The sequence below is a fragment of the Cetorhinus maximus genome, chromosome 25, assembly GCF_964194155.1.
Source record: "Cetorhinus maximus chromosome 25, sCetMax3.hap1.1, whole genome shotgun sequence".
NCBI classification, from domain to species: Eukaryota; Metazoa; Chordata; class Chondrichthyes; order Lamniformes; family Cetorhinidae; genus Cetorhinus; species Cetorhinus maximus.
In genome coordinates, this window is record NC_135903.1 from 40,387,155 (window position 1) to 40,413,490 (window position 26,336).

Here is a 26,336-nt window from a genome sequence, read left to right on the forward strand (position 1 = left end):
TACACATTACCAAATTACTAGTGCTGATGGTTTGGAACTTCAACTTATGTGAAATATAAGCCTGTTTTTAATATGCTGCAGACTTGCTGGCTGTGATCTTTTCATCACATCTATGGAATATTTTGTAACATATTCTTCTGGTTAGGGCACATAAGTATTTGATTTTAATGCAGGCTATGAATATCATTGCCACTGAAGCAGAAAGCATCTTTTGGTTTCAGCTGCAGCATATAAAACCCCCCCAGGTCGAGCAGGCAGCCAGACATTTTAATCAGTCTTCAGTGACTCGATTTCCATGGGTTGTTGTGCAGCAGGGTGTTTGTTTTTCAAGTAGTTTATTACTGGTTCCAGTCCCACAGTCACTGAAAACTGCCTGCAGCAGCGCTGATGAAATTCTTTAATTCTCATCTGAAATTAATGGGTGAAGCAGTTCACTGATAATGGGGAGATGATGGAAGAGATGTGGCGATTTGGCTGCTCAGGGCAGTGGTTATAAAGAACCTTTGACGTCAGCTGGACTGCGCTACCTTCTTGACTGTCTGCAAGTGACCTCAGAAGCTGAGACATGGGGAGAATATAGGAATAAAATAATGAAGGTGGGAAATCCATTTGTGCTGTGGTCACACTTTATAAAATTGCTGGAATATTAACAATTTGAACCTTGTAGCAACTGTGCAACAAAGTAATTGAAAGACTTCTTAACCTTAACAGTTAATTCTGAGGAAACTTAAAATTTTACATTGTTTATCTCGTCCTTGTATAGACAAATATATGAGGAATGTGTAAACTTTTTGTTCTTCATGGGCCACTTAGATCTTTCCCAGGGAACGTTGTGACCTGCCCAAAAAGTTTAAATCTATGTTTCTAATAAAACGCAGCGATCTCAAGCCACTGATTCCAGCAGACCAAGTATTCTAATTTGGAACTTAATCACCAATGAGAAAAAATGTCATGAAAACTTCAACTATGTCATTTCAAAGTTGCAGGGACAGTAAATACAGCTTCCATAGCCTTCTTTCATAATTTTTAAAAATTTATTTATGGGATGTGGGCGTCATGGCTAAGCCAGCATTTATTGCCCATCCCTAAATGCCCTTGAGAAGGTGGTGGTGAGCTGCTTTCTTGAGCCACTGCAGTCCATGTGGTGTAGGTACACCCACAGTGCTGTTAGGGAGGGAGTTCCATGATTTTGACCCAGCGACAGTGAAGGAACAGCGTCATAATTCCAAGCCAGGATGATGCATGGCTTGGAGGGGAACTTCCAAGTGGTGGTGTTCCCATTTGTATGCTGCCCTTGTCTTTCTAGATGGTAGTAGTCGTGGGTTTGGAAGGTGCTCTCTAAGGAGCCTTGGTGAGTTCTGCAGTGCACCTTTAAGATGGCACGCACTGCTGTCACTGTGCGTTGGTGGTGGAGGGAGTGAATGTTTGTGGATGGGGTGCCAATCAAGTGGGCAGCTTTGCCCTGGATGGTGTTGAGCTTCTTGAGTGCCGTTGGAGCTGCACTCATCCAGGCAAGTGGAGAATATTCCATCACACTTCTGACCTATGCCTTGTAGATGGTGGACCGGCTTTGGGGGGTCAGGAAGTGAGCTACTCGCCACAGGATTCCTAGCCTCTGACCTGCTCTTGTAGCCACAATATCTATATGGCTACTTGTTGGATCCAGTGCACTTAGTTTGTTGGGGCTAAAGGATCTGATTGCACGCTTTTTTAGGGGTGACCGAGTTGGTACAGAGACGGAGGACATCAGGAGATCGCTGTTAGACTAAACACTTGCTGTTTATTTACAAACTAAAGTCTGCAACTATACTTTTGTGCTCACAACAGAAAACCCGGTATTCACTCATCAGTGACTAACTCGAGACCCTCTCACATAGAGGTAGCCCGCGCTACTCTGCTATTGGGTATTAAAATCATGTGATCTTACATTACAATACTTGTCTTAAAGGTGTATTACAAATCAGGTTACTACATCCCTCCCCCTTTACTGAAAAATACATTTTACAATTTTTCAATATATCAAGTTATTTACACAGTTCAGTTATTCACTAAGTCAGCCTCTCTGGGGGTTTCCTTATGTATGTAGAATGTCTTAGCTCTACAGCTTCTGAGCCTGCTTTGGAGTCTCCCTTACTGAAGTTGCCTGAGTATCAGGTTCTAAGCAGGTTCCTGTAAATTTGTTTCTTTGAGTCTTTCGGGTACAGTCGGCCCTTCAAATACATTTGTACTTGGTTGAGTTCTGTCGACAGGAAATGTTGATTCAGTCTCAAGCACTTGTGGAATCATTTCTGGATATTTGGTTTCTCCACTTCATATGTGATCCACATGTCTTATTATTCGATCTTCGACTTTCACATGTTAGGAAAGAGGTCCCATTACAGCACTTATTTCACCGCACAACCATGCAAGTCCTTCTCTTAAAATTTTTCACAAATACCTTCCCTCCTACATTAAATGTTCTGTCCCGACTGTGACAATCATGTCCCATTTTCCTGTCCTCTTTCTACTCTCCCCCTTGGCATAATTAGGCTCGGTCTCGATCGGCGACAGCGCTTCATTAACAGTTCAGCAGGTGTGACGCCTGTTGTCGAACGAGGGGTAGTTCAATAATGGAAGAGAAATGAGCCAATTTAGTCGCTAACGAATCTCCAGACAGTTTCTTCATACCAGATTTGAACATCTGAACTGCCCTCTCGGCAAGTCCATTTGAAGAAGGATGATATGAAGATGCTTTCACATGAACAATACTGTTGAGGTTTGTCAATCAGTTAAATTCACCACTTGTGAATACTGTTCTATTATCTGATACTAGCACTTCAGTTATCCATTCATAGTGAAGCTTTGCCGTAGGTTGCCTATTGTCGCTGAAGGTGTGGGTGACCTTACTTCGTATATATCCATCCATTTTGAATGAGCATCTATGATAAGGAGAAACATTGTTCCCATAAAAGGTCCCACATAATCGGTGTGTACTCATACCCATGGTCTTCCTGGCCATTCCTAGGGGTGTCATGGGGCTGTTGCAGGTAATTTTTGTACTTGTTGACACTGCATACAATTTCTTACTAGGCTTTCTATTTCTCCATCCATTCCCGGCCATCATATATGGCTACGTGCTATTGCCTTCATTTTGGAAATTCCGGGATGTGCACTGTGAAGTGCAGATAACAATGGCTTTAGTCCTTTTGGAGGAACAATCACTCAAGCTCCACACAATAAGATACTTTCTTGGCTAGTTATCTCTTTTCTTCGCTGGAAATACGGCTTCATTTCATCAGATTCTTGTGTTTGAGACCAACCATAAAGAACTTGATTTCTCATTTTGGGTAAGACTGGGTCTTGGCTCGTCTAACCTTTAATTTATTTAGCACATATTGGTGAAGCTCGATAACAAGATGTATTCCTGAGGAATTGGAACATCCTCATCTTTTACGTGCAAGGGTAAACGACTGAGTGCATCTTCATTTGCAATTTGACGTCCGGATCTATGAATAAAAATATACCCATACGCTGTTCATATCAACGACCATCTTTGTACTCTTGCTGAGGCTATAGGGGGTATAGCCTTGTCTTCACCGAATAGTCCTAATATAATGGCTTGTGGCCCGTTATGATAGTAAAATGACGACCCTGGACATATTGATGAAACTTTATATCACCAAAAATAATTGCCAGGCCTCCTTTTTCAATTTGTGAGTACTTTTTCTCTGTATTACCAAGTGTTCATGACACATAACCTATAGATCGTTCTGATCCATCATCCATTTGATGGGAAAGCACTGCTCCCATTCCATAAGGTGATGCATCACACGTTAATATCAACTCTTCCTTTGGGTCAAAATGTACTAGAAGTGGAGATGACTGTAACAACTTTTTCACTTTTGTGAAAGCTGCTGCTTGTGGTGTTTGCCATGACCATCTCTGGTTTTTCTTGAACAACCAATACAATGTTGCCAGTTCTGTCGATAAATTAGGCAAGAAGCTTCCAAAGCAATTAATCATCCCCAAGAATGATTTCAGTTTTTTGGTTCCACTTGCTTTCACCTTTTCCTTCAATTGGATGTAGGCCTTGTGAATCTACCTCATGACCTAGGCAAGTTACCTCTTTTGCCTGGAATGTGGACTTTCCCTTTCTCAATCTCACTCCAACTTGCGAAAAACGTTTCAGAACTTCTTCCAAGTTCCTTTTCTGAGAGTCCAGTCATGACAACGTCATCCAAATAAACTACAATATGGGGCAATCCTTGTAATAAACTCTCCATGGTTCTTTGGAATATGGTGCAAGCAGAAAATATGGAAAATGGGTGTATTTGTACAATCCCTTATGTGTATTTATGGTGACAGACCTTCGGGATGCCTGCTCTAATTCTAATTGCTGATAGGTATGACTCAAATCTAACTTTGTGTAAGCCTTTCCACCTACCAATTTAGTGTGTAAATCTTCAATTTTAGGTATAGGGTGTCTATCCAATTTTGCTACTTTATTGACTGTTAATTTATAGTCCCCACATATTCTAATGCTTCGGTCAGGTTTGAGAACAGGTACAATTGGAGCTGCCCACTCTGAAAATTGTACTGGTTGTATCACTCCCAGCTTTTCTAATCTGTCTAGTTCAGCGTCTACCTTATCCCGCATCGCATAAGATACTGGTCTTGCCTTCATGAATCTTGGTGTTACCTCTGGATCTACATGAATTTTTATTGTAGCCCTTCAATTGTTCTAAGTTCTTCCTTGAAAATTGAAGCATATTATTGTAGTCCATTAGTTCTTAGTTGGAAGATTTCATTCCATTCCAATTTAATTTCTTTCAGCCAGTTTTGCCCAAGCAGACTAGGCCCCTCGCCTGCTACTACCATCATCGCTGTCTGACCTTCATAGTCTATTGTGACTTTACATACACCCTTGACTTGTATGTCTTCTCCTGTATAAGTCTTTAATTTTTCATCAGTTTCTTCCAAATTCAGCTTACATTCTCCATGATTCAGGTATTGAAAAGTATACTCTCTGATCACCATAGTAGCTGCACCAGTATCCACCTCCATTCTCATAGGTTTCTCATTCTCACGGTTACATAGATAGGCTCCGCTCTTCCTACCTTTAAATTATATAGCGAGTATCAGCATCTATTACTTCAGGCTTTTCAACGCTGTTAATCTCATTGGGTTTTTGTCTTTGTTTGACAGTCTGCCTGATTCTATCTCTACAATTTCTCATGAGGTGTCCATATCGATGGCAGAAGAAACATTCAATCTTTTTAAACTGTGTTTCATTACAAAACTGTCTACTTCCATCTCTGCCATTATGATGCCATGCTTTTGCTACTAAGTTTTTCTTTTAATTTGTCTGCTACTGGTGGCTGCTTTCCGCTTTGGAACTAAACTCTGCACTTTTGTGCTCTTTTTGGTTGAAGCTCCCCGCCCAACATGGAGGACGACGCCATTTTGTGCTCCTCGAATGGCTTCTGTGTCTCGCACTGCACCTTCCATTGCCAGAGCGATTTCCAATGCCTTCTGAAAATCTAGATTTGTTTCAGCCAACAATCTCTTCTGAATCGCATTTTCGTTTATATCGCACACCAAACGATCTCTAAGCATATCATTGATAGAAGTACCAAACTCACAATATTCAGTTAATTGCTTCAGTCTTGCCACATAAGAAGCAACTGCCTCCCCTGCAGCTCTAATTCATGAGTTGAACTTAAACCTTTGTATGGTCACCAACGGCTTGGGCTGATAATGCTTCTTTACGAGGTTCACTAAATCATCAAAACTTTTGGACTCTGGGGCACTGGACGCTAACAGATTCCGAATTAATCCGTATGTCTTACTCCAACACGTGGACAGAAGGATTGCGCACATCTTCTCCTCACCTGCAATGTCATTCGCCTGGAAGAAGAACGCAAGGCGTTCAACATAGTGAGACCAGTCATCCGAGGTTGGATCGAATGGCTCCACTCTTCCAAATTATGGCATGCTCTGAGGGGATTACTTCAACGCTGAGAAGGAAATTTTCTTTTACTTACAACTACCGTGCGAGGTACGGCTCGATTTCAGTTCTCCTGAATTCCTTTGTTTTTCTCGCTTTTTACCTCGTTTTTTTTCTGTGATTTTTCGTGCTTTTACTCCCATCGCCAGTTTGTTGGCTTTTTGTGCTTTTACTCTCGTCGCCAGTTTGTTGGATCCAGAGCCCTTGGTTTGCTGGGGCTAAAGGATCCTGGTTGCATGCTTTGTTAGAGGTGACTGAGTCGGTACAGAGACAGAGAACATCAGGAGATCGTTGTTAGAATAAACACATGCTGTTTATTTACAAACTAAACTCTGCAACTACACTTGTGCGCTCACAATATAAAACTCTGTCTCCACTCGTCAGTGATTAACTCAAGACCCACTCACATAGAGGTAGCCCGCGCTACTCTGCTATTGGGTATTAAGATCATGTGATCTTACATTACAATGCTTGTCTTAAATGTGTATTGCAACTCAGGTTACTACACTAGTCTAGTTCAGTTTATGGTCAATGGTAACTCCCAGGATGTCGATAATGCCGGATTCAGCGATGGTAATGCCATTGAATGTCAAGGGACAGTGGTTAGATTCTCTCTTGTTGGAGATGGTCATTGCCTGGCACTTTTGTAGCATAAATGCTACTTGCCACTGGTCAGCCCAAGCCTGGATATTGTCCATGCATTTGGACATGGACTGCTTCAGTAACTGAGGAGTCGCGAATGGTGCTGAACATTGTGTAATCAGCGACTATCCCCACTTCTGACCTTATGATGGAAGGAAGGTCATTGGCGAAGCAGCTGAAGATGGTTGGGCCATGGACACTTCCCTGAGGAACTCCTGCAGTGATGTCCTGGAACTGAGATAATTGACCTCCAACAACCACAACCATCTTCCTTTGTGCTAGATATGATTCTAACCAGTGGAGAGTTTTCCCCCTGATTCCCATTGACTCCAGTTTTGGCAGTCACTCTCACCTCACCTCTGGAGTTCAGCTCTTTTGTCCATGTTTGAACCCAAGACTGTAATGAGGTCAGGAGCTGAGTGAACATGGCAGAACCTAAACAGAGTACCAGTGAACAGGTTATTTCTAAGCAAGCGTCGCTTGAAGACCCCTTCCATCACTTTACTGATGATCGAAAATAGACTGATGAGGCGGTAATTGGCCGGGTTGGATTTGTCCTGCTTTTTATGTACGGGACATGCCTGAGCAATTTTCCACATTGCTGGGTAGATGCCAGTGTTGTACCTGCACAGGAACAGCTTGGCTAAGGGTGCGGCAAGTTCTGGAGCACAAGTCTATACTGTTGCTGGAATATTGTCAGGGTCCATAGCCTTCACAGTATCCAGTGCCTTCAGTTGTTTCTTGATATCATGTGGAGTGAATTGAATTGGCTGAGGACTGGCATCTGTGATGCTGGGGACCTCCGGAGGAGGCCAAGTTGGATCATCCACTCGGCACTTCTGGCTGAAGATTGTTGCAAATGCTTCAGCCTCATCTTTTGCACTGATGTGCTGGGCTTCCTCATCATTGAGGATGGGGATATTTGTGGAGCCTCCTCCTCCAGTGAGTTGTTTAATCGTCCACTACCATTCACAACTGGATGTGGCAGGACTGCAGAGCTTAAATCTGATCCGTTGGTTGTGGAATCACTTAGCGCTGTCTATCGCTTGCTGCTTATGCTGTTTGACATGCAAGTAGTCCTGTGTTTTAGCTTCACCAGGTTGACCACTGTGTTTTAGGCATGCCTGATGCTGCTCCTGTCATGCGCTTCTGCACTCTTCATTGAACCAGGGTTGATCCCCTGGCTTGGTGGTAATGGTAGAGTGTAGGATATGCCAGGCCATGAGGTCGCAGATTGTGGTTGAGTACAATTCTGCTGCTGCTGATGGCCCACAGCACCTCATGGATGCCCAGTCTTGAGTTGCTAAATCTGTTCGAAATCTATCCCATTTAGCATGGGATATCCTCAATGTGAAGACGAGACTTTGTCTCCAAGAGAACTGTCTGGTGGTCACTCCTACCGAATCTGTCACAGACAGGTGCACCTGTGGCAGGCAGGTTGGTGAGAATGAGGCCAAGTATGTTTTCCCCTCTTGTTGGTCCCCTCACCACCTGCCGCTATCCAGTCTAGCAGCTATGTCCTTTAGCACTCGGCCAGCTCAGTTATTAGGGGATCTATCAAGCCAGTCTTGGTAATGGACATTGAAGCCCTACCCAGAGTACATTCTGCACCCTTGTCACCCTCAGTGCTTCCTCCAAGTGGTGTTCAGCATGGAAGAGTATTGATTCATCAGCTGAGGGGGGACAGTACGTTGTAATCAGCAGGAGGTTTCCTTGCCCATTTTTGACCTAATGCCACAGGGCTTCATGGGGTCCGGAGTCGATTTTGAGGACTCGCTGGGCAACTCCCTCCCAACTATACCACCGTGCCACCACTTCTGCTGGACCGAGGATGGTGGTGCCTGGGACACTGTCTGTAAGGTATGATTCTGTGAGTATGACTATGTCAGGCTGTTGCTTGACTGGTCTGTGAGACAGCTCTCCCAATTCTGCCATAAGCCCCCAGCTGTTAGTAAGGAGGACTTTGCACAGTCGACAGGGCTGAGATGGCTGTTGTCATTTCCAGTGTCTAGGTTTATGCCGTCTGATCGGTCCAATTCCATTCCTTCTGATACAACTGAGTGGCTGCCATGTCAGAGGGCTTTTAATAGGAACCAGGTAGTTTCTGTGTAGTATATCTGGTCTGGCTACATGTAGTCACACGTAGCCAGACCAGGTAAAGATAGCAGATTTCCTTCCCTGATTTTTTATTGACTTCAAATTTTACCACTTGCTCTGGTGGGATTCGAGCCTGGGTCCCTAAAGCATTACCCTGGGCCTCTAGATTACTAGCCCAGTGACAATACCACCGCCTCCCCCGATGGTTTAAGTTTCCTAATTTAGGTTAATAATACTTGGAACTGCCTCAGTTGTTTGCCCCTCCTGTCTGTTTGTAATGCCTGTCTTTTCTTTTCTGTAAGAGACCCAAGAGGAGAACATGAGCATACATCCAACATAATTTTAACAAATTCTGAAGGAACATGCATCCATATATTCCTCCTTTTAGATGATAGGCTGTACATCTGTTTGAGGGCAATCAGCTACATTAGGAAAAATGAGAAAATGCAGCAATGCAACAAATGTGCAGAAACTAAGATGAAATTAAAACGCTTTAGTGGAGAAGGTCCTTGTTCACTAAAATTGTGAACATATTGAGGGAATACTTCTACGTAGTGAGACAAAGGCAGTAACTACTTGAGCAGCAAATATAATGCAGTTGTTGGGGAGGGAGGGAGAAGAGCATTGACTAAATATAATCTCACTGATGACTTATCCAACTTTAGTACACAGAAATTTAAAAAAGTCGATCCTGTCAGCCCAGAACATCTTTTGTACAGTAACTGCAGACATGCTGCCGGCCTTTTCCTGTGATCTTGTGTGTGATTTTTTACTTTATATTACTTTGCTAACACTGAGAATCTTGCTAATAACCAGGTGAGCCGTTTACTGATTTTGGGCGGTGCCAATGTGAATTACCGGACAGAGGTGTTGAACAATGCCCCAATATTGTGCGTCCAGTCCCATCTTGGTAACTCGGACATGGTTGCACTCCTGCTAGAGTTTGGAGCGAACGTGGATGCTTGCTCAGAGAGTGGGCTGACTCCCTTGGGCTATGCAGCAGCTTCTGGACACCTCACTGTTATTCAGCTACTTTCCAAAAGACGTGCAAAGGTAAGTCTTCAAAATTTATTAAATGTCAAACATTGATTTGTTACACAAAACAATGTTTAAAATCTCTTTAATGAATCGTTTAGTTGCTCCACTCCTTTATGTTTTTCAGAAATGCATTTTCTATGGTCCATATTGAGATATATATAAAGATTTCCTGAGGCCTGCAGACCCTCTCCTTTTGGACCTTAGTCCTCAGTTCTTAGATATGGTTATGTAGGATATACTACACAGAAACAGGCCATTTGACCCAACCAGCTGATCCAGTGTTTATGCTCCAATTGAGCCTCCTCCTACCTTTCCTCATCTAACTCTATCATTCCCTTCTCCCTGAGGCTTATCTAGTCACCCCTTAACTGCGCCTGGTATTATTTGCTTCAACCACTCCTTGCGGTAGCAAGTTCCACATTCCAAGTTTCTTCTGAATTCACTATTTGAATTTTTAGTGACTATTTTATATTGATGAGCTCTAGTTTTGCTCTTCCCTACAAGAAATGTTTACATGTGGAAACATTTTATCTGTATCTACTCTATCAAAACCTTAGATAATTATAAAGGTCTCTATCAGGTCATCCCTTGGCCTTCTCCTTGTAAGAGAAAGGAGACTCATCCTCTCCTAATAGGTCTACCCCCCACACACCCCTGCATTTCTGGTATTGTTGTTGTAAATATTTTTACGCCCTCCCCATTGCCTCTATTTTGTTTTTAAATATGATAACCAGAATTGTATACAATACTCCAGAAGTGGTCAACCCAAGGTTTGATATTAGTTTAGCATTACTTCTTTACTTTTCAATTCTTTCCCTCTAGAAATAAACCCTAGTGCTTGGTTTGCTTTTTTATGGCCTTGTTAAACTGTCTTGCAACTTTTAGTGGTTTGTATATTTGTGCTCCTAGATCACTTTGCTCCTTTACACCATTTAGAGTCTTACTTTGTAAGTAATGTGCAATCTCCTTATTTTTCTTGACAAAATGTAATACCTCACACCTATAAATTAATTTGCTGATTACATGTGCATTCTACAAGATTGTTAATATCCTCTTGTAATTTTTGTAGTCCTCTTCATTACTGACAACTTCACCATCCCCCCACCCTCCCCCAAATTTGGTGTTATCTGCAAATTTAGAAATTGAGTTTTTGATTCCAAAGCCTAACTCATTGATATAAATGTGAACAACAGTGGTCTCAGTACTCACCCTTGTGGAACAAAACTTTGCACCTTCTGTCACTCCGAATAACTCCCCTTTACATCTACCCTCTGCTGGAAGCCAGCTAGCTATCCATTCTGCTACTTGTCTCCTGACCCCTCATTCTCTGACCTTATTCATTAGTCAATCATGTGGTACGTTATCGAAGGCTTTTTGAAAATCTAGATAAATTAAATCTACTACATTACCCTTGTCTGCTTCCAGTTACCTCTTCAAAACAAATCAATGAGGTAAGTCAAGCCAGATTTTTTCTTTTGAAATCCATGCTGACTATTCATTGTTATATTTGGTTTCTGGATGTTCTTTTCTTTAGTAGGGATTCATCATCTTTCCTACCAATGTTAAGTAATGGTCTATAGTTTGCTGGGCATGTTCCATCTTTCTCCATTCCTATATGTTATATAGATATAACATGAACCATCTTCCAATCTTTTGGCACTACACCTTTTCCAAGGAATTATTAAAAATATATAGTAATGTCTCTTCTCTAGGTTATATTAAAATACACAGATGCAACCCTTCCGAGCAGGGGTTTTACCCTCTTCAACTTTGAGTTTATTTAATATTTCACCTCTTTATTTTAACTGCAGTGACCTCATTTCTAATCTCATTGTCCAATGTCATGTCCACCTGTCCTTTTTTCCAGCAAGTACTTTCCAGTAATTCTTTAATGTTTCTGCCATTTCGCTATTGTTGCCTGTGATATTATCAAGTCAATAAGTGCCCTAATTATCAATTTTGCAACTTTCCTTTTTTCTTCATGACTAAAATATTTAGTATTTTGTTTTATGTTCCTTGAGAATTTAATTTCATAGTTTCTCTTTGCCCTTCTGATTGATTTTTTTTGATTTCACTTCTAACCTCTTTGTATTCTCCCTTGTCATGCTCTCCCCTGCTACCCATGTACTTAATGTATGTCTCCTTCCTTGCCCTCAATGTTTTTCCTTATGTCCCTTATTCATCCTTGGTAGCCCATTACTATTTAGCTTGCTCTTGTTTTTTCCAGAGCATATTTTGCCCCAGGCTCTGTTGAATATTATTTTAAATGTTTCCTATTGCTGTTCTACATCAACATTTGCCAATATTGTTGTCCATTTTACCTTCTCAAGTTCTTTTCTCATCTCCACAAAATCAGCTTTTCTCCAATCTTTTATATTTGTCTTTGGCATACTTAGGTCCTTCGCAATTATTATCTTAAAGCATGTAATGTTATGGTTACTATTGTCCAGATGTTCCCCTTATTTTCTCTGCTTTGGCTCATTTCCCATTACTTTATACCTTGTGGATAATGTACTGAGACTGGTGAAATTTACATTTTAAAGAAAATACAAATCTTTAGTTAAATCTTCCTTTTACATTACTTTAACAAAATTGGTTCTGCGATTCATGTTTGAGCTGACTAATTAATCATCCTCAAAGGTGGACCACCTGGATAAGAATGGACAGTGTGCTCTGGTCCATGCGGCATTGCGAGGCCACTTGGAAGTGGTTAAGTTCCTGATCCAAGCTGATTGGACACTGGCAGGACAACAGCAAGGGGTATTTAAGAAGAGTCATGCAGTTCAACAGGCACTTATTGCTGCGGCAAGCATGGGATACACTGAGGTGCGTAATGAGTCCATGGATTTTTAAGTTGTTTTATAGTGTAAGAGGTGCAATAAGAGCCCAGATGTATTTTGTTAGAGTTATGTGTACGTTTGAAAAAGTTCAAAAAATGTTTCGGTCTTTGCATGCTTTTAGCCCATCTTATGTTTTTTGTTCAGAATTAAAACTTCGGCCATTTCTCTGTATCAGCTCAGTGACAGTTATGGCACCGGAATACCGTATTAGAATAGTTATTGAAATAGACAAGGAACAACCAAGCATAAAAATTCTGAACTGTAGGTGGACCGACATCAATGAGTTGAAAAAGGATCTACGCCAGGTAGATTGGAATCAAAAATTGGTGAAACAGCCATTGAACGGTGGGAGGCCTTTAAAGAGGAGACAATTCAGATACAGAAATACTCCCATGAGGGGAGAAAGGAAGGATATCCAAAGATATAGCTTCCTTGATGACTAAACATATAGAGATTAAAATGAGACATAAGGCTTATGGCAATTGTAAGGCTTCTATCAAGAATCAAGCTGAACAGAAAGTAGAGATCTAAAAAAAAAGGAAGTAAGAGAGACTATGAGAATAGATGACCAGCTAACAAAAAGGGGAACCAAAAAGTATTTTATAAGCATATTGATAATCAGAGTTATCAAAGGTAGTTAAGTGTCCAGCTGATTAGAGACCAAAAGATGGGATATTCTTGTGGAGGCAGAAGACATACTGAATGAGTACTTTGCATCTGCCTTCACTAGAGAAGAGGCTGCTGCCAATGTTGCAGTAAAGGAGGAGGTAGTAGCAATACTGGATTCGATACAAATAGATAAAGAGGAAGTACATTCATAGTCACCTGGAATCCAGGTGGGATTCATCCTCGATTAATGAGGGAAATAAGAGTGGAAATTGCGGAGGCTCTGGGCATGATTTTCCAATCCTCCTTCAATGTGGGAGTGGTGCCAGGGGGCTAGATGATTTCAAATGTTACACCCCTGTTCAAAAAAAGGGAGAGGGATAAATCCAGAAATTATATCGAGAGCACAATACTGGAGATATTGAAAATATTTAGCAAGTCTGGCAGCATCTGTGGAGAGAGAAAAAGAATTAACATTTCTGGTTGATGTCACTTTGTAAGAACTTAGTCAGAAGCTACTAGCCTGTCAATCTAACATCAGGTGGTAGGAAATCTTTGAGACAGTAATCATGGGCGACATTAATTAGCCCATACTTTTTCAAGTGTAAATTAATGGAAGTCAACATGGATTTGCTAAAGGCAAATCATGTTTGACTAACTTGATGGATTCCTTGAAGTAATGGAGAAGGTGGATAAAAATGCGATTCATAGACTTCAAGAAGGTGCTTGACAAAAGCCACATAATAGACTTGCTATCAAAATTACAGCCCATTGGATTAAAGGGACAGTGTCCCTATGCATATGAAATTTATTGAAGGACAGAAAGCAAAAAACTTGTGTTGAACAGTTATCTTTCATTCAGGAGGGAAATATACAGTGATTTTCCCTAGGGGTCGGTGTCAGGAGCACTGTTCATTTTGATATATATTAATGACCTGGACTTGGGTATACAGGACATAATTTCAAAGTTTGCAGGTAACATGAAACTCAGAAATATTGTAAACAATGAGGAAGACAGAGAAACATTGGTGAAATGGGCAGACAAATGGTAGATGATATTTAATAGAGAGAAATGTGAAGTGATACATTTTTGTAGGAGGAATGAGGAGAGGTGAAATAAACCCATGGTGCAATTTTAAAGGATGTGCAGGAACTGGGAGATGTAGGGGTATATGTACAGAAATGTTTGAAAGTGGCAGAACAAGTGGGAATTGTTGTTGAAAAAGCATATGGGATCCTTAGCTATATTAATACGGCCTATAGTACAAAAGCAAGGAAGTTATGCTAAGCCTTTAGGCCTCAAAAGGATTATTGTGTTTAATTCTGGACATCACATTTTAGGAATAATGTCAGTTCCTTATAAAGAGTGCAGAAATAATTTACTAGAGTGATACCAGGGGTGTGGGACTGCAGCTAAATGGAGAGACTGGTGAAGCTGAGGTTGGCTCTCCTTGGAGCAGACATGGGGAAGGAGAGATTTAATAGAGATGTTCAAAATTATGAATAGTTTTGATAGAGTAAATAAGAAAGAGCTGTTACCATTGGCAGTGGGTCAGATTTAAAGTATGTGACAAAATGACCAGAGGCAACATGAGGAAACCTTTTTTTACACAGCGAGTTGTTATCTCCTGGAATGTACTGTCTGAAAGGGCGGTGGAAGCAAATTCAATAATAACATTCAAAAGAAAATTGGGGTAACTAATTGAATGGAAAACGTTTACAGAGCTATGAGGAAAGAGGAAGGGAGTGGGACTAATTGGATAGCTGTACCAAAGAGTTGCCACAGGCATGATGGGCTGAATAATCTCATTCTGTGCAGTATCATTCAATGATTCCTTGGAGGAGCAAATAACCTTTATTTTACTGATCTCATTCTTGTTATGGTCTTGCATTTTATTTCAGATTGTGTCATATCTCCTGGATCTGCCAGAAAAGGATGAGGAAGAAGTGGAACGAGCACAGATTAACAGTTTTGACACTCTTTGGGGAGAAACAGGTAATTACAGGTCCAAATAATTGAGTAACTTGCAACATGTTTATATGCTGGTCCTGGGATTGATTTAGTGATGGTAGCCTATAAACCCATAGCAATGTTGAAACTTTTACATATTTTATGGATGCATGAATACTGGTGACAAATTTACAACTGCCTGACCTATACCATCATTGTTACTAAATGCCAGAGCTAAAGCCTGTGCCAGGACTTCTATTAGATGCAATGGATCTTATCCGCAATGGAGTGGTATTGTGCTAGAGCACTGAGACTCCATTTCAATAGTGAATATACAAATTCCAGGTATCTCCTGGACCTGTATGCAACATAGGATTATAATTTTGTGCTTTGAATGCTACAGGCAACAATTGGTGTTTCTGTTCTGTTTTTCTAAGTATTCTCAACATTGGACTTGCTGATGCTGAAAGTAAGTTTCAGTTTGATTAAGGATGATTAATTGTCATAAACCTATCGCTTATTAATCAAATGCACTTAAATTCAACAGATCTAATCTCAATAGTTCATGCCTGCAACTTCTTAAAATCATACCACCTACAGTTTTGCTCCATTGTGTCCGATGGTGCCAGCCATTTTTATTACTGGCTGACTTGATGCAACTGATCAAACTGAGTAAATATATTTTTATCAATGTCAAGTTACAGCTAGACTGTCTAAGATTACAATACTTGAAGTATTGAGGGAACATGAAGTTTGTTTAGAAAAGATAACATCAATTTGTGAAAGATTTATTTTACTAGAGAGCAGCCGGTGATGTTGCTTAAACTCAGTACACAGCAGCAATATTAAATTAAATAAGCACATGGCACAGTAAGCATTCATAGAATGCCTGTAGCTCAGAGTTTTGTTTGGAATTTAAAACCTGCATATGCAACTTTGAGAGAGACCCCTTATTTCCAGTTGAAAATGTTGAATTCAGAGCCCCATATTGATTTTAATTCAAAAAGGAGCAGTTCCAAGGTCACAGTTGAATGTTTTGTCACAGACAGGGTTATCTTTTTATAATGTAAGTTCATTGCAAAAATGAAGTGGATTTTAAAAAAATTCATGGAACGTGGGTATCACTGGCAAGGTCCATCCTAATTGCCCTGGGAAGGGGGCCATCTGGAACCGCTGCTGTTCATATGGTATAGGTACATCCACAGTGCTGCTCTGGAAGGAATTCTGGATTTTAACCCAGTGGCAATGAAGGAACAGCAATACAGCTCCAAGTCAGGACCGCGTTTGACTTGGAGGTGGTGGTGTTCCTACGCACCTGCTGCCCTTGTTCTTCAAAGTGTCAGAGTTCATGGGTTTGGAAGGTGCTGTCAAGGGAGCCTTTATGAGTACTGTCGTGCATCATGTGTATGGTACACACTGCAGCTGTGGATCGCCAATGGTGGAGTGAATGAATGTTTAAGATGTTGGATGGGGTTCTGATCAAGCAGGCTGCTTTGTCCTGGATAGTGTCAGACGACTTGAGTGTTGCTGGAGCTGCACTCATCAAGGCAATTGGAGAGTATTGCATCACATTCCTGACTTGTGCCTTGTCGGTGGGAGACAGACTTTGGGAATCAGTAAGTGTAGAATACCTGATTTGCTCTTGTAGACGCACTATTTATTTGGCTGATCCAGTTAAGTGTTGGGGATGGTCATTTCCTGGCATTTGGAAGTTACTTGCCACATATCTGCCCAATTCTGAATGTTGTCCAGATCTTGCAAAATGTAGTCCTGTTTTGTAACTTCACCAGATTGGCAGTTCATTTTGAAGTATGCCTGGTGCTGAACCTGACATGCCCTTCTACACTCCTCATTGAACAAGGGTTGATCACCTGGCTTGCTGGTAGTGATAAAGTGAGGGATAGGCTATAGATTGCGTTGAAATGCAATCCTGCTCCTGTTAATGCCCCACAGCACTTGATGGATGCACAGCGTAAGTGCCACTCAGCATGATGGAGGGTTTCCTCAGTATGAAGTTGGGATTTTGTCTCCACAAGGACTGTGCTGTGGTCACACCTACCAATACTCTCACGGACAGATACATCTGCAACAGGTAGATTAGTGAGGACAAGTAGGTTTCTTCCTTGTGTTGGTTCTTTCACCACCTGCCACAGGCCCAGACTGGAGATATGTCCTTTAGGACTCGACCAGTTCAGTCAGTAGTGGAGCTACCGAGTCACTCTTGGTGACGGACATTGAAATCTCCCACCCAGACTATATACCTCTGCTGCCCTCAGTGCTTCTTCCAAGTGGTGTTCAACATGAAGGAGAACAGATTAATCAGCTGAGGGATCGCAGTAGGTGGTAAGCAGAAAGAGGTTTCTTTCCCCGTTTTTCACTTGATGCAGGGAGACTTCATAGGGTTTGGAGTCAATGTTGAGTACTCCCAGGGCTACTGCCTCCTAATGGCATGCCAATGTGTCGCCACCTCTGGTGTGCCTCCCTCAGTAACTCCTCCAAAAAATTTTTTGCTGTGCATGTGTGTCTAATTGAATGCGTGGTTCCTTTCATTTTTTTTTACACGGCCAGTCACATGCAGTATCTTAAAGGAGACAGCTTGTGAGTGGCCTGCGCGGTTGTTGGTGGGACAGGCCATATTCAGGGATGGTGCTGGAGAAGTCTTGGACATTGGTTGAAATGTATGATTCTGTGAGTATGACTAGGTCATAACTAGCTGTTACTTGACTAGGCTGTGGGACAGCCCTGCTAATTTTGGCGCAAGTCCCCCAGTGGTAGTGAAGAGGACCGGGTTAGATATGCCTTTGTCTTGTCCAACTCTGATGCCTAAGTAATTGCCAAGTGGTACATCTGTTTGCATTCTCATGTAACTTTCTTGTAATGGTTTGGTACAACTGAGTGGCTTGCTAGGCCATTTTTGAGGGCAGTTAAGAGTCAATAACATTGCTGTAGGTCCGGAGTCACATATGGGTCAGACTGTGTATACACTGGACCTTGAAGGTTAGACAGGTAAAGAAACTCTGAATCTAAAAGAGGATTTAGGCATGCATTTTTGATAATAGTATTCTACTCTGTTTCTCTTTTGTGCGCTCATAATGCAGAGTAAAATGAGGGACAGTTACTTAGAACAGGCATTCATGTACTTTATCTGTAATCAGCAGTAGGCAGTCCTAAATAGGAATAAAGCATATTAATCTGAATGAGTTTATCCAAGAGCAGTGGAAAAATAAGCCAGAACAGGTCACAAAGGACCAGATGCAACAATAAAAATTGATAAAGGCTTTCAGAGATGGAGGAATAAGCAGACTGATGTTACTTGAAAGCTGCTAAATTGCAACTCAGCAAAACTAGGCAAGAGTTTGCCCCAAGTGCTTTGACTATTGTCCAGTTATGCTATATGAGGTAACCCAATATTAGAAGTATTTCTGCAAGTGATCCATGAGAAAGCAGAGCTTGTGCATGTTTACTGAAAGCGTGTCCAGAGTTCTGCTTATCTTTGACTGTCAAAATGATTTATGGGGTTGGAAAAGAGAAGATAGGAATAGAAAGCTGTTTCATATCATGCAGACTTCATCATCAAAACAGCAAATCATTCGAATACATTTTAAACTGGATGTTTCAAGCCTAAAAACTGGCTCTAGGCCACTACGCTACACTGACACTGTGAGGTCCCTTCCACCCTGTGGTTTCAGCACCAGTGCCAGGCTGCTGTTTTCTGTATAATCAGTTGTTTTATATCACAGGCTACGTGTTAGTTCTTTGCAGAGGATTCATGCATCTTTTTGGGCCTGGATACACTGACTTAGCAAATTAGTAAGTTGGATTTATTTTAACCAAGTTTTAAGCTTAGTAACCTCCTTCTGCCTTATGTCATCACATATACCCTTCACACCTCTAACTTGAGTGTTCTCTTTGTCTCCGCAGTACCATGGCTGCTCGGCCCCTACCCAGTTCCCCCGTCTTGGTCATTTGGCTCGCTACTGTTCAAAATCCTCAAAAAAAAACCTTTTTGATTGTGCCTTTGGTTCTTTATGTTTCATTTAAAAAAGCATCAAAAGACATCTTGGCTTTTGAGTGTTTGTGATTAGTCTCTTGTTTTGATTGCTTTTGACTAGTCCTGTAACCAGGTGAGGAGGGAATGAGAGGGTCTTTTAAGAGTGCTGCATTGCTCGTTTGTTTAGTTTTTTTTTTGTTTTAACAGAAGATGATATAACATATGGGTTTCATACACAGTTCACAAAGTCAACGGTTTTAAATACAGGAAGAATCGCAACAATTTCTTCTACAAATAAATTTCTGTAGATGTTGATTTTCAATCCATCTCCATCATGTCCTCTAATGAATGGTATGAACTGCCTTTGAAAAAGAACCCTGTTCTGTTGCCATTATTTTCCCTCAAAACTAGCGTTAAGTTATACTGTATTCTCAAAATAACTTGGTGCTTTTGTTTTTATTTTCAGTTTAACTTCATTTTCTGCAGCTTATTGAGTAGTATTGTTTTACATATATTCTTTCATGAGGCACTCACTGAGTACAGAAATGCTGCCGATCACATTAAAACAGATTAGTGGTTAACATTGCACCATAAATACTTTAATCATGGAAAATGGTTCATCTTCAGGGAAATAGAACATTCTAGAAGAATTTATGTTTTTTAAAGACACTGTCTCTTAAAGCAAGGACTCAGGTTGCTGCTGTTCCTGGAAAAGACAGGATTTTACAAGACAAGGTAATTAAGCGGTTTTAAAGAAGCTGGAAACTTCCAGACCCCGCTGGACTGTTTACAAGAAGACCACATGCTTGTTTATGGCTTTAAAAAAAAGCCATGCTTTGAAAACTGTGTTTAAAAACTGGTAAACGGTTTTGCTTTGGAGAAAAAAACAAGAAGAATCAACTGCTTGGGTAAAGAAGACAACAACTCCTGAAGCTTCAGGTCCAGTCCAAAGCAAAACGTGAATGGAAGTTGTTCCAAAGTTGCTCTACGTTCCGAAATCGACTGACTGCAGGTTTTCTTTGAAAGCCACCTGAAAAGGAGTGCAAGAGTCATCAATTGTTTCCCAGACCAATGCTGAGAAACCAACCATATAACCTGGGCGCCATTTCAAGGACTCCACCATCTACCCTTTCCCCTTGAACCATTGACTTTTAACCTTTTGTCAGAATTCCTCTATTTTATTTTTTTTTTGCATGTGTGTGAGAGTGTCTTAGGGTAATTACAGTAATTATTATATTATCATATTTCATGCTGTATGTTAATAAGCTTTGCCTTTCTACCTGGCCGTATAATAAGCTAATAATTTAGTTGTTTATTGAAGAACCTTGGGCATTGCATGGTCATTATGAAATGAATAGGTAAAGCATATATTTGACCATATAGCTAGCTGGAAAAATCATTTAAATACATGTTGTGATCCATGGAGTAGCGGAACTAGAGACAGACAGTACGTTCCTCCCATCCCGGTTGTAACATATAATTGGAGGTTCGTGGGATTTAACCAAAGATGAAAACATATAATTGGGAATGGGTCAAAGGCAACAACCAGGTTTCTTCTGTATTAGAATAAAGTTTATATTAGCAGAATGGCTACTTTTGATGCAAGTGAGTTTTTGAAGCAGCCTAGGTTAAACTATAATTCTTTAATGACATTGACCATTGAACAATTGACGAGTGTGGCAGAACTGTTACAGATAGAAGTTAGAGCGAAAGCTAAGAAAGAGAGCTTCAAAAACTAGTGACCAAAATGTTGAATATGGAAGTGAAAGAACCAGAGGAAGCTGTGGAATTTGAAGGAGAGAAGTTTACATGGGCAGAGTTTCAGCTAGAACAGAAGAAGTTGGAACTAGAATTTCGGGCGAATGAAAAGGAAAAAGAGCATTTCAAATGGAGCAATTAGAAAGACAGGAGCGAGGAGGGGCAAAAAAAAAGAAAAAGAATTAACTGAAAGGGACAAAGGAACAGAATAGCAGCTTTGACTGCTGGAACTAAAACAACAGGCTGGCCATGACTCAAGGGAAAAATGTACATGAGGAAGACCCTTACTCCAACCCAAGACCCAGTGGGGAGCTGTTTAAATTTGTATAAGCCCTCCCGAAGTTTAAGGAAGGGAGCATAGAGACATTTTTCATTTTTTTGAAAAGAAAGTTAAGCAGATTGGGTGACACATAAAAAACTGGACATTGCTTATGCAAAGCAGATTGACTTGCTGAGTTCATGAAGTTTACTCTGACGAGTCTTCTACAGATTATCAAATGGCAAAAAACGCTACTCTCGCTGCTTATGAGTTGGTACCTGAAGCTTACAGGCAGAAATTTCAGAATCTCTGGAAACAACCTGGGCAGCCATACATCAAATTTGAGAGGGTAAAGCAAACTAACTTTGATCATTGGATACATTGACTTTTGGATACATTTGATCATTGGCTAAAGGTAGAGGTATGAGACACTTAGAGAAATAATTCTTCTGGAGGAATTTAAAAATTCACTCCCTCCAGTAGTAAGAACTCGTGTAGAGAATCAGAAGGTTTCAACAGCTAGACAGGCAGCTGAGATCGCTGATGATTATGAGCTTTATTCCGTCATCCCCTCAAACCCAAGAAGGATAGAAGCTGAGAGAGTGACAGGAAGGCAAGTAGCCTGGGATGAGAAGGGGCAGCTGGAAATGTACCGGAATCGCCTGCTCAGACCAGAAAGGAAAGTTCTGAGGGTGGGAGTGACATCCAAAGACCTAAGTGTTCCCATTGCCACAAGGTAGAACATCTTCTAGTGAATTGCTGTAAGTTATGATTATGGTAAATCTATTGGACTTATCGGGGCATGCAAAATTGGTGCAGAGAAAGTGGCTCAGATGAAGAGTACTACAGCCCAAGCTGTAACTCTGACTGCAGCAGTAAAGCCAAGTAGAAAAACCTCTGAGAGTTGTGGGGGGAGGTGAACAAGATACCTGAATACCACAGGGAAATGTCAAAAGGAAAAGTAACTCCTTATCCCTCAAGTGAAGCAGGTAAATCTATAGCTATGGTTAGGGATACAGGGGCTACCCAAACTCTTTTGCTGGGGAAAGGCATGACTTTTCCACCAGAGAGTTCACTAAATGCCAAGAATTTAGTGAATGGCATTGGCGGGGAGTATAAACGCGTACCTTTGTATCAGGTGCACTTGGTGTGACCTAATGTCTGGAACGGGAACGATAATAGTTGTTCATAGTTTGCCTGTGGACGGAGCTGACTTACTCCTTTGACATGATATGAACGGAGCAAAAGTAGTAGCTTCTCCTGTAGTTATGGAAGGACTAAGTGAAGTCGAAGAGACAGAGCAGTTGCAGGAAAAGGTTCCAGAATTTTTCCTTGTGTAGTGACCTGAGCAATGATTAAACAAGTTCCATCGTCGGAGGTAAATTCGGCACCACAAAAAGATATTTGTCTATCTGAAACTTTCTTTGGGGATTTGGATAATCTGAAGGAAATGTTCAATAAGTCTTCTCTGATCAGCAAGCTGATCCAGAGTTAAGTAAAGCGGCATAATCAGCTCAAACTGAAGCTGAAGCTGGAGGAGTTCCGGAAGGCTCCTATGTTAGAAGTGGGATTCTGATGAGGAAGTGGAGAACTCCTCACAGACCTGCAGATGAAGAGTGGCCGGTGGTTCATCAGGTAGTGGTACCACCCAAATATCGTCAGGAACCATAAAGGATAGCTCATGAAATTCCTATGGCAGGACATGTAGGGATCCAAAAGACCCAAGAACGTATAAGTCAGCATTTTTACTAGCCAGATTTCACAAGGACGTGGTACAGTTTTGTAAAACGTGTTCTACATGCCGGATTGTGGAAAAATCGCAACCTGCAATCAAACCGGCACCTTCAATTCCCATGCCAGTTTTTGGAGAACCATTTAGTAGGGCGTTGGTAGACTGTGTGGGAGCTTTACTAAAAACAGAAGCGGGACACCAATATGACTGCTTAGTTCGCAGAAGCCGTTCCCTTGAGAAAAACTTCTGCTAAGGTAGTGGTAGAGAAATTAACCCAATTCTTCACTCAATATGGATTGAGGTCCAGATGGATCAAGGTTCATGTCTAAATTTTTTAAGAAAGTTATAGTTGTCTGGGGATAAAATAGTTTAAAGTCCTTAGCATACCACCCACAAACTCAGGGAGCTTTGGAACAATCCCATCAGACCTTCAAAACGATGATTAGGACATACTGTCAAGACTTTCCCCATGATTGGGACAAGGAGTTAGAATATATTTTGTTCGCCACTAGGAATGCACTTAATGAGTCTATCAGGTTTAGTCCTTTTGAGTTAGTTTGTGGACATGACGTCCTCTGAAATTAATCAAAGATAAGTTTTTAGAACAGCGGGATGAACATTCCATTGTAGATTATGAGCAGAACTTTTAGGTTGGCGGGTGGGTGCGCCCGACCCCGATCGGACATGAAATCGTGCAAGGTGATGTCGGGTGAGGGTCCTGACGTCACCCTGCGCTCGCGCGATATTTCGGTTGGCGGGCGCGTACAAAAGTCAGAAGCGCGCCCACCGACAATTAAGAGGCCAATTAGTGTATTTAAAGTTGCAATCGTCTCTGGTTTTTCGTGGGGGTCCGTCCAACCTTACGGGTGGCGAATGGGCGAATCGGCCAGGTGGCCTTTGCATTTTTAATGAAACCCCATCCAAAGGTGGGATGAGGGTTTCCATTATTAAATTGAAAAATAATAAAGGACAGCATTTTTATCACATATATGTTCAGGTGCCTGATTGTGATGCTTAGACATTTCTTCCCTGATTTTAAAAGCTTTATTTAATTGTTTTCAAGTCTTCAGCTACCTGAGGCAGCTCTCTGCCTTCAGGGAGCATTCATTCAGTGCTCGCCCGCACTTACATCAGTGCCCGCCCTCCTCCCACCCCCACCCCCACGTGTGCTTCATGCTGGCTGGCCGCTAATTGGCCAGCCAGATGAAATTGTGGTCGGGGGGCGATCGCGGATGGCGGTCCGTTCCCCGGCCGATCCTGGACCTGCCAATCGCACCCGCCCGCCGACTTAAAAATTCTGCCCTATGTATCTGGGTTCAAGGAGTGGCTCACAAGTGCCTTCAATGTGGCCCAGGAATATCTAAAAGCCTCCTAAACAATCATGAAGAAATGGGCAGACAAGCGTGCCAAGACCTGAACTCTTCAATCAACGGATGATGTGTTAGTATTATTTGACATGGTGAACTGCTAAAAGCACGGTTCAGTGGTCCATATAAAATAGTCAAAAGGATTGGCACAGTTAATTATTTGATTGACACCCCAGATCGCAGGAAAAATAATTGGCTGTGTCACATCAATATGTTGAAGCAATATTACTGGGAGAAGGATAAGCAAGTACAGATATGTCAGGTAGTAAGGACCGTGGAGGACGAAAGAGATAGTGAGGATGAGGCACAGGGAGGCCTAGACAATTCTCAAATTGAACATCCTGTTATCTGGCGAGCTAACACTGAACTATTAGGAAGATTGGATGTCATGCTTTCATATTTAGATGCAGAACAGCAAGAAGACCTAACAAGGCTTCTCACAACATTTAAAGGAGTTTGTAGAGACAAACCAGGATATACAACCTTAGCCAACCATGTGAATGTAGGAGAATCTTCTATAAAACAGCATCCTTACCCCTTAGGACCAGAGAAACAGGCTCGGCTGAAAGCAAAGATCACCTATTTGAACCCAACCAAAGTAGCTGGAGTTCTCCAGTCATGTTGGTGCCTTAACCAGATGGTTCGACCAGATTCTACATAAACCACAGGAAAGTCAATGCAGTAACAAAAGCAGATTCCTACCCAATTTCTCACTTGGAAGACTGTATTGACAGAGTTGGCAGTGCCATGTTTCTTACCAAAATAGATTTGTTGAAGGGATATTGGCAGGTTCCTTTAACACCCCGAGCTAAAGAAATAGCAGCCTTTGTCACACCAGAGTGATGCCATTCGGGCTAAAAACGCCCCAGCAACTTTTCAGAGACAAATGAACCAAGTGGTAGCCGGTGTTCCTGAGTGATTTATCTTGATGTACTGATATATCTTGCACTTAGAAAGACCACTTAAAACAATTAGAAGCTCTGTTTAGAAAACTACAGTCAGCTGATTTGGTAATAAACCTTGCCAAAAGTGGGTTTGCGAAAGCGTGGGGGACACACCTAGGGCATATAGTAGGGCAAGGACAAGTGCTGCCAAGAACAGCAGAAGTACAGGCATTGATGGAGTTCTCTGCCCCTAAAACTAAGCGAGAGATCAGGGGGTTTTTGGGCATGTGTAGGGTTTACTGCAAATTTGTACCAAATTTCAATTTGCTACAAAAGAAAGCTAAGGTAGTGTGGTCAAGGGAGTGCCAAGCACCTTTTGAAAGGCTGAAAGCAATTTTGATCAATGTACTGGTGTTGGCAATTCCAAATTTCACTAAACCCTTCAAAGTAGCAATTGATGCTAGTGACCTGAGGGTAGGTGCAGTCCTGTTATAAGACAAATCAGGCGTAGAAAGGACAGTGGGACATTTTTCCAAAAAGCTAAATCGACACCAAAAAAGTTACCGTGCATTGGAAATGGAAACCCTGGGCTTGCTATTAGCTCTTAAGCATTTTGACGTTTACGACCATCACAGATACAGGGAGACACTGGTATATACTGATCACAACTTCCGAGCCTTTGTGGAAAATTAAAAAACAGAAAACTAGACTATTTCAATGGAGTTTATTAATTACAGCCTTATCACTTAAAGATGGTCCACATTGCGGAGAAAAACAATGTAATTGCCGTCGCTTTGTCTAGAATTCTTAACTTTGCTTCAAATCGTCTAAAGGCCAAAATGATACAGAAAATTGAATGAATGAGTGTGTGGATGTGTTTTAGTATTTTTGATTTTTTTTTACACTTTAATGAAACACATATAAATATGGCATTTCATTTCTCCCAGGAAGTGTCATAAATGCTTTAACCACGGAAAATAGTTAATCTTCAAGGAAATAATACATTCTGGAAGAATTTGTGTTTTTTAAAAGACTGTGTCCCTTAAAGGGTTAATGCAAAGAACCAGGTTGCTGCTGTTCCTGGAAAATACAGCATTTTTATAAGGAAAGGTAATTAAGCAGTTTTAAAGAAGCTGGAAACTTCTTGACTCCGGTGAACTGTTTACAAGAGGTGTTTGTTTATGG

General features: G+C 41.3%; 1 protein-coding gene across 2 annotated transcripts in view; it reads left to right on the forward strand.

Annotated features, from left to right (window-relative positions):
* LOC144668069 (protein TANC2-like) overlaps positions 1-26,336 on the forward strand; it is a 923,845-nt gene that overhangs the window by 820,278 nt on the left and 77,231 nt on the right. For both annotated transcript variants that reach the window (XM_078529835.1, XM_078529836.1), the window contains 3 exons: positions 9,542-9,778; positions 12,404-12,589; positions 15,112-15,205. In XM_078529835.1, coding sequence (XP_078385961.1) covers positions 9,542-9,778; positions 12,404-12,589; positions 15,112-15,205 — 517 coding nt within the window. The remainder of the gene's footprint in view (positions 1-9,541; positions 9,779-12,403; positions 12,590-15,111; positions 15,206-26,336) is intronic.